This window comes from Dryas octopetala, chromosome 6, assembly GCF_963921425.1.
Source record: "Dryas octopetala chromosome 6, drDryOcto1.1, whole genome shotgun sequence".
NCBI lineage: Eukaryota > Viridiplantae > Streptophyta > Magnoliopsida > Rosales > Rosaceae > Dryas > Dryas octopetala.
Genome location: NC_141371.1, coordinates 9138897 through 9148408, shown reverse-complemented (window position 1 = coordinate 9148408; position 9512 = coordinate 9138897). Strand labels below are relative to the sequence as shown.

Sequence of the window (9512 nt, the reverse complement as noted above, 5' to 3'; positions counted from 1 at the left end):
ATGGATTATAACAATTTTTGGTATATAATGTATGTAGTTCTAACAATAACTTATCAATAAGGTATGTGAATTCTATTATAGATCATATATGAATCTATGATTGAGGCTTGTTCGCATGCTTTTGATTCATTAAGGAAAAGGAAATGAAACTTTTATCTCAAAAATAAGAAGGAAATGAAACCATCCATAAAATTTTCAAATGCAACAATGTTGTTCCATCATTGTAATATAATTGCCATGTAACCGTCACGCCGACAAGCGATTTTGGATCGGCGATGTGTGTGAGTGCTAAAGACACTCAGGCAGTGATGTGTGGGGGTTTAACAACTCCCAATCAATTATGTAGAAAATGTCATTTTCCATATTATTAGAGATTGAACTACAATTTGTTCTCTCAAGTCTCAACAACAACAAAAATTAAAATCTTTTTTTCTAATAATGAGGAAATAAATTAAGTGCCTAAATTGCCAATCGTTCGGGTTGCATGTGTTTCTAAGTTCTAACGCAGTCAATCAAGTCATCTTGACATTTCTGAAGTGATTGTCTTTCCTTTTGCAATTCACAACACCATATAAAATACTGAAATGCAAATCAAGGTGGATTGCTTCGAAAACTGAGAAATTTTACATTGATATATAAATACATTTTTAACTTTTAAAATTTGAAAAGTTATTTTCTATAATAAAGTATACATTTATGAACTTTTAAATTTGTTTTAATATTATACAGCATTTGTATCATATAGACGGATTTGCTTTGCAAATCCAACACATGCCCCACACGTCCTGCAAAGTCATTATTTCAACATCAAACCCCAACAATCGATTAAGAAGAATAACTCGTTTATTTCTGTGATAGGGAAAAGTTGGTATCACGACGACAAAGAGAAAGAAAAAAAAAAAAAAAAAAAAAAAAGAGAAGGAAAAAAAGGAGAGGGATTGAGAAAGAGAGAAAGAGGATGGCAGCTCCGGGACATGAAAATCCCTCTCATCCATCAATATAACGTTTCCATCAATATAACGTTTCATTGCTGACTAAAAGAAAACATATGTTCCTTGGACATTTAGACATTATTGGGATTGGGATATGTTGCTGAAAACTCATCCTCACCAATGTGATTTGACATTAGCAATGGATACATTATATGGAATGTGAATTCTAACATCCCTCCTCCACATAAATAAAAAGATGCTAAAATGTTTAGATGGGTGTGAGTCATATAGTTTTTCTTTTTTCTTTTCAATGTGCCAGTTGTATAGTTGGATCTTACATGTATTAGTGGTTAACAATCACTCATTTATGTGCATATCATAATCTAACAAATTTCGTATGTTTCAATTATGTACTTGAACAATATAATTGGCACAAAGATAGAAAACTATAGCATTGGAAGATCAAATAGTATAGTAGTAATAAAAACAAACTTAATTTTGTCACTTCTCCGGAGAAAAAAATACTTTTGTCATCAAATAGAGTCTCTTTCTCACCACAGAATCAATTGCTGGAAAAGAAAATGTAGCAAATTAAGCAGCTTTATTCAATCACTTTCTCTGCTTTCTTATTCTAAATCCAACAAAACATATGTTAATTAAACGCCTACATATTATGTTGATTGAAAAATAAAAATGAAAAAGCAAGTCCATCAATTTAGTGAAACAGCAAGTCCATCAATTCATAAACTAAAACAAACATGAATTGACTTATTTTTTAGCCTGATATACATTCTTAGTATATTTCTTTAACAACTTAAACTTATGAAATTTAATCGCGATTGTTTAGCATAATATCATAGCTCTGAGTTGTCTTAATTTGCGGACTACTTTACAAAAAGAGAATTTTTCCCGTTTGTTTGACCCGAATGTTATAATGGGAATGTGAATTGTATTTCATTTCCTGACTATCCTGTAATGAAATTGTTTTATGAATTCCTATTATAGTGTTTGGCATAAGTTAAGAATTGAGACTAGAGAATTAAAACCCTAAACCAAATTTTTAACAATTTTCCTGGAATACCCATTTTATCTTTAAAAAGTAAAAAAAACAAAAAAAAAAAAATTATCATTCATCTATCTTTTTTTTAGTTTCGAAAAATATCATTCTTATATATATTAATACAATATATTCATGATTGTTTGTCTCATATATCGAAAAAAAATTAAAGATAATTGATGGCCTTGTTCATTCTTTTTTAGCAGCCAATCATCCCCAGATCAATAAATTTTTTGAAAAGTTCCTCAATGAAAAACCTACATTAATCTGATAAAAGAAGCTTCTCTCTCTCTCTCTCAAGTCTCTTTTTTTTTTTTTTTTGCACAATCTCTAGGATCCAATTCCATTTATGGCCTTCTATCTCAATATGCATTTATCCTTATCTTCAATGATATGGGTATTTGTGTTTTGTGATTTATAAGCATTTCTTCTTAATTGGGTGGGAGTCTAATTAGTAATTAGTGCACTAAGCTATGGTCATCAGTAAGAAGAAGACGAAGAAGATGAGGACAGTGAGGGAGGTGTGAGTTATTATTTTTTTTTATAAAAGAGTATTTGTTGTAATTGTGCATTCCATATGTACTATGGAATAGAAATACCACCCTCCAGCTGATATTTTAATTCTCTCTCTTTAGTGTAATTAGATTACAGTCAACAAATGTCAATTTCGTAGTTTGATTTACTTTTCAAACCAACCAAACTCTGGAATGAAAATCACTTCTCATTCTTGATAATCGGATACGGTCAAACAAACATGGCCTAAGTGTAATTGAGATAAATATTATTAGAACAGTAATGCTACACTTATCATATTTTTATACTACAATTTCATATCATCTTACATGACATTTATATATTGCATACTAAAAATAAAACTTAAAAAAAATATAAAAAAATATCATGTCTAGTAAAGTAATAACACATAAGATGAGATACAAATGTGAAAAAAAAAATATGAGACAATGAGCATTTATGTTATGAAAACAATGACATGCAACATATTTATATAATTTGCGTTGACATACATTCCAACAAGAAAGCAAATTTACAGTAAAAGGAATTAAGTTGAGGAGTACCACATAGCCCCACCTCACCATACATTTCATCTTCAAGAGGAAAATAATTAATCAATTCATTTGATTTATATATACATAGGAAAGATGGAAGAGTATTTAACGATTGTCCTTTGCGGATTGTCTGGTTGTGTATTGAATAAATTAATCACAAATGTATACAGAGTGTTGGAATTTTGGAAAAAAGACATTAATTCATGTATCTGCCTATCTGCCACCTTAATTATTTAATTAATTAGTTTCTTGAACTTCTTCGTTCTTTCTTTTTTAAACCAAGAGTGCGGAGCTCAAAAAATCTAGATAAGTATAAAAACAATTAGATTAACAAGCTGAACAGAACAGGCCAATTAAATTTGGACACATGAGGGTGCCTATCTGCCACCTTCATTGTTGTACCTAAGAAATTGAATTGAATTTCTTTGTATCTGAGTCAATAATTAATTAATTCTAAAATGAAAAGGGTACAGCACCTTATAGTAAACAAAGGTTTGAAAGAGTAGTAAATGAAAACCAAAGTAGCTAACAAACTTGTGTGGTGTGTACTGGGTGCTGGTGCAGATTGACTATTAGCTGATCACACCCTCACCTTCCCTTCTCTGATATTGAACATTCCTACAACATGCATGCATATCCTACTTATATTTTCAATTTATATATATAGGCAGCCTCAACTTAATTGTATAACTACCCCCTAGAAACCCAATTCCCCATCTCTCTCTCTCTCTCTCTCTCTCTCTCAGTAGCATAAGATATGTGAAATCATGTGCTAGAAGAAGAAGCTGGATTAGTTCTGCAACTTCTTATCAGCAATGTAAGTCTCTCTCTCTTTTATCTCTTTAAACAGAATAAGTCATTTCTCAGAAGATGTACCATCAAAGATGGTACACATGGAAATCAATATATTAACATGGAATTTTTTTTTCTCTTCTAATTTTCTTTTATGGGTCAATTTTAGTCTGTCCATTGATTTGGATGGAACAATTATTTAACATACTAGAAAAGCCGCCAGTCTTCAAGAAAAAATAAAGATGGTAGAGAATATTAATGGATATTGCTGCACGAATTTGTAGACATATGTTGTAGTTAAGGATTCATTCATGATGGAGTAAGTACATAAAAATGGGATCGATAGATGAGTAAACAGAGCAAAAAATGATATGTCATTATGTCATAACCAAAAAAAAAAAACAAACAGAGCATAAAAGGATAACTTAATTAACAATTTAGAATTTAGAGATTTTGATCGATAGTTAATTTTGATTTATATAATATGATGATAAACCTACCCTCTAAAATTGAATAACCCTAATTCATATTTACCCATTTACCTCTTTATTGGAGATGATCAATAATGACTTAATAGATAAATTAGTTTTCTAGAAATTAGCATCATATATGGTGCAAGTTATCAAAGATTGCAACAACACCGATTATGCCTTCTCTTTCAGACTTTCTCACACAACAAATACAATTGATTTGAATCATTTGAAAGTGTTAGCCCTCTGATGATCGATGGACAAGTTCTAGATTTATGTCTATCTCTCTCTCTTCCTCTCTCTCATAAACTCATCCTAAAGAACCAACTACTGGAACCAATTCAATGGATTTACCTTTGTTAAAGTTTCAAAACATGGTTATGCTAATTTTTGGTTTGTATAATTTTTTTTCTGTTTGGCTTTGGGAATTGGGTACCATATCCCCCTCTGCGATTGTTTTTCTCATGTTTACTTTCTACCTTTGTGGCTTCAAAGCAAAACATATTAACCAAAAAATTAAAATTAAAATTAATCGCTGGACTTGAAGATGATGATGATGAGATTTTCCCTTCTTTTATACGTGTCCTCAAAAATTTTTACTATTTTTCAGTTTCTATGATGAAGAGACGGTGGACTAATTTAGGGTTCTATTTCTTAATTTTTTTAATCGAAAATGCTATTTTAGTTTAGGAATAAAATGTTTTTTATAAGATTTTTAGGAAAGTTAAATAAGTCTTTTTATAGGCTTATCAGCTTATGTAGCATCAAAATTAAATAATTTATTTGACATGAATATTACATGCGCTTGAGGCACAACTTTTTGAGGCCCTCTAGCACTCCCCCCCCCATATTCAATATTCCTATCCAGTATGACTTACGAGGGAATGGACACAAGCCAACTATATATATTTAGGGGTGGGCATTTATTACCGAAATACCTAAACCGAACCCGTACCATACCGTACCGTGTCAATGTTATACCGAAAAACAATATCGATTATATACCGTACCGATACCGTACCGTACCGAGTCTAAATCGGTATGGTATAGGTATGAAACTTTCAATACCGTAAAATACCATACCGTACCGATATATTTTTAATTTAATTATTTAATAGTTTTTTAATTAAGTGTTGCCATATTAGTGGCTATTTGGGCAAGTCTATAGACTATAATAGAAAGCATATGCTTTATATACTTGGGTCTGAGTTGCTGTTGTGTTTTACTGTTTTACTTTTCTTTTTGTCATTGTTGTAGTTTCTTTGGCATTGATATATATATATATATATATATATATATATAGAATGGTGTGTGATTTATGATCAGTTGCTTTCTTTTCTAATTCTGTGTTTACACTGGTTGATGATGAATTGGGTTAGAATTATATATGTGCTTAATTAGTCGTTTGATGGTTAATTAAAGATCAATACCATCGGTCATAGTTCACAACAGAAATGAAAGGAACGTACAAGTTGGGTTTTGTTTTATCTTTTGGTTGGAAAAAAAGTATTTCTTTTTTGTTGTTAAATATTGTTTTTTGACAAAAAAAAAAAAAGAAGTTTAAAATGCTGGTATATACCGAAACCATACCGAACCATACCGAATTCATAAAACACTGGTATGATATGGTACAAGTTTTAAAAATGTCCATACCGTACCGATACCGTACCGAATAAAAATTTCGGTATGGTATCGGTATGAGGCTCATACCGTACCATACCGTACCGTGCCCACCCCTATATATATTAGAGAGAGAGAGAGAGATATATATATATATATATATATATAAAGCCTTCAAAGCAGTAACATTTTTCAAGTCCTAGTATTATTCATTTACTCCAAAAGAAATAATTAGCAGTTCAAAATCAGAGATCTATATATAGCTTCCAAATTTCCATTTCGATCCTAAAGCATGCAATTGGCAGCTGGCGGCTTTCTTGGCTTTGTCATGCAGGAGCATAAACAAGTCAATGGGTTGAACTAGAATCCACATTGGCAGGTAGAATTCACTTGTTACATCAATTACCGTAAACAATTGGCAATTTGTACATCAGAATATGTCACAGACTCACAATGTCCAAGCAAATTTTGTAGCTCATAAGTTGTAGCTCTCATCTCCAGCTCACCTAACACATTACTCTTTCCCATAAATTTTAGGTCTTTGTCCGATTGAGTCTTAATTTTGTTCTTGAAGGAGTTAGAAATAATGCATTTGACAGAATATTTCAACGAGTCAACTAGAGAAATACTTTGAAAGTAAAAATTAAATTATACCTCCTTTGAAACCTGACTCTAAGGATCAAACTGAAGACTTAGAATTCGGTGTCAGCTACACCTCCAAACCAACTTGTACGGCACCTTAGAGTTGGTGTTAGGTTATTATTGAAACTAAAAATCTTAAATTTGTCTTTGACATGCAGATATAATTTCAATTTCTGACATCCCATTTGAATCAACTCTCCAAGCATGCAAAGTCCCGCGGACAGAAAACCAGGGGTGTACACATACCTGGCTCAATGGCCGATCTACGCCACAGCCTGGTCGGTCCGCCACGACAAGCTCCACCGCCTCGCCGTCGGGAGCTTCGTCGAAGACTACAGCAACAAAGTGGAGCTGGTCCAATTCAACCGCGACACCACCGACTTCGCCACCGACAGCCGCCTCATCTTCGACCACCCCTACGCGCCCACCAACCTGATGTTCTTCCCCTCTGCCGAGGACTCAGCAAACCCCGACCTCATCGCCACCTCGGGGGACTACCTGCGGCTGTGGGAGATCCACGAGGACCGGATCGAGCTCAAGTCGCTGCTCAACGGCAACATGAGCAGCGAGTTCAACTCGGCCATAACCTCCTTCGATTGGGCCGAGTGTGACGCGCGGAGAGTGGCCACGTCGAGCGTGGACACCACGTGCACGATTTGGGACATTGAGAGGGAGGCCGTGGACACGCAGCTGGTGGCGCATGACAAGGAGGTGTACGACATTTCTTGGGGTGGCTTCAACGTCTTCGCTTCGGCTTCTGGGGATGCCACTGTCAGGGTGTTTGATTTGAGAGACAAAGAGAGGTACGTATGGGCTTCACTCTTTGTGTTCTTACTTCTTAGTCACTGTGGTCTTGTGGTCTAGAGTGTTATGGGTTGTATGTTTTAAACTTATTCTCCCAAACTCATTTTGTCTTTAGGTTAGGTTTCATGTTTTAAAGTTTAAACTTACTTCATATTATCTCAAGTTTGATTTTTTTTTTAAGTTAGCCAAGGTGATGTGACATGCACCGATGCACCTAACAAAATTTTGATAAATGTCACATCATTTGTCTAACGAAAAAAATAACAAATTTGATTGAAAAAAACGACTCAAAACATATGACACAATTTAAAAAATAAAATGAGTCCAAATAATTTCTGGGAGTAAAATGACACGAGGCATAATTTATGGGCAGCATGCAAACTTAAGCCTATTTTGAAAGACAAGTTCCAAATTGATAATATCCTATGCTAACTTTGATATTTTTAATGTTTTTCTTAACTTATATTTGTATTTGAATAAATGTGATATTCTCACATCATATAGTAAATAAAAATTAATAACAAATTTAGTAGGGACTATGAGTAGAAATACTCTTTCCATTTGAATGATAATTTTAATCTAATGAATAACATTCAGTTCTCTTTATATCAAAAATGGTACGGAGTCCAAAACTCATGGACAACTATTGATAATAAAATAAAATAAAATACTCCCCACATTTTATTTAGTGTTGAATATAATAATTTTAAACTTGCGTATTTAATATATAGCATCAATTATTTTAAATTCAAATAAACATAACGATTTTCCACAAATTTTCCAAACAGGTCCACCATAGTTTATGAAAACCCTGTTCAAGATGGGGCCTTGCTGAGGCTAGAATGGAACAAACATGACCCAAGGTTCATGGCCACAGTTGCAATGGACAGCAACAAGGTGGTGATTCTGGACATTAGGTATCCCACAACACCTCTAATGGAGCTCAAAAAGCATGGGGCCAGTGTGAATGCCATTTCATGGTCTCCAGGAATGGGACACCAGCTCTGCTCTGTTAGTGACGATTCAAGGGCTATGATATGGGAGGTGGTGAAAGCCAGGTTTCCATCGGAGGGTGGTGGTGGGGATGTGGAACCAGAGATGTGGTATGGATCGACGGGTCAGATTAATCAAGTGCGGTGGTCTCCTGTGGAGTTGGATTGGATTGCCATTGCCTTCTTGAACAAGTTGCAGCTCTTGAAGGTTTAGAGTAAGCTTGGAGAAAATATATAGTAGGGATAGATATATATTAATTCCATGTGGCCATGGTAAAGGTAGAGTTGTGTAATTAGGAATGGGAAAGGGAATGTCGATTAGTTTGACTGGGTGATTGTAAAATGTGAAAGTGTTATGATTTCTGAATGATGAGGGCAGAGGAAAATTTTCAGGTGAATGATATGGTCCACATGGGTTTGATCTATTTGTTTATTATTGTTTTTCTTCAAAGGAACCACTTCCATTTAAAAATTGATACAAAAACAAAGTGAATTACAAAGGTGTTTTTTTTTTTTTTTAAGGTGCTTTTAGGGGTGACCATCTTTAATTAACATGATTTGAATTCAATACAAAATTAATGGATTTAAACAGAAATTCGACACATATGACACAAAAATTACTCTCTCATACGAATAATAAAATGATCAAATTAGTGTCAAATACAAGTAATTTGCTTTTTTTTTTTTTTTTTTTCATTGGAATGGCTCAAGGTTGACCCTAGCGATGCTTTAAGGTTCACTCATGTAATGCCTAAAGGTGCATCCTCAAATGCCTTTAAAGTACATCCGTACATACTGTGATTGTAAATTTGTAATGTATAAATAATAAGTTAAAAAGAATCTAGAGATAAATGTTGCTTTTTGATTTGTAATTAAAGAGATGAAAGGAATTTAATTTAAGTTTTCAGGTGGATCAATTTAAACATGATATAATTAATGCATAAATTCAATTTAGACACATAACTATATATGCTATTTCAACGGGATCCACGAACTTTCAAATATTTCAAATATACACCTGATTTATTATGTAAATTGAAAAATGAAATTTCGTTCATCAATTTATTGAAAGATCAGTTAAATGTCAGCTTGACATTTGCTAACGAAGATTAATTGGCGACGTGGCACCAACTCAG

At 33.3% G+C, this 9512-nt stretch overlaps 1 protein-coding gene across 2 annotated transcripts; it reads left to right on the top strand.

Moving 5' to 3' along the window:
• The first annotated feature begins 3752 nt into the window (after window positions 1-3752).
• On the top strand, window positions 3753-8803 carry LOC147282113 (WD repeat-containing protein LWD1-like). 2 transcript variants are annotated; one of them, XM_086248116.1, is made up of 4 exons: window positions 3760-3873; window positions 6244-6317; window positions 6739-7383; window positions 8173-8803. In XM_086248116.1, exons 3-4 carry the CDS (start codon window positions 6785-6787, stop codon window positions 8588-8590), a joined length of 1017 nt encoding a protein of 338 aa, XP_086104242.1. In that variant the 5' UTR covers window positions 3760-3873; window positions 6244-6317; window positions 6739-6784; the 3' UTR covers window positions 8591-8803. The 2 variants fall into 2 exon arrangements, with proteins under 2 accessions (XP_086104241.1, XP_086104242.1); XM_086248115.1 differs by lacking the exon at window positions 6244-6317 and having other exon boundaries at window positions 3753-3873.
• Window positions 8804-9512: the final 709 nt, after the last annotated feature.

Bases quoted from the DNA above. Each gene is read 5' to 3' on its own strand.
- LOC147282113 (XM_086248115.1), top strand. From the start codon at position 6,785: ATGCAAAGTCCCGCGGACAGAAAACCAGGGGTGTACACATACCTGGCT. The intron at 7,384-8,172 runs GTACGTATGGGC...TTTTCCAAACAG, and splicing joins GATTTGAGAGACAAAGAGAG to GTCCACCATAGTTTATGAAA.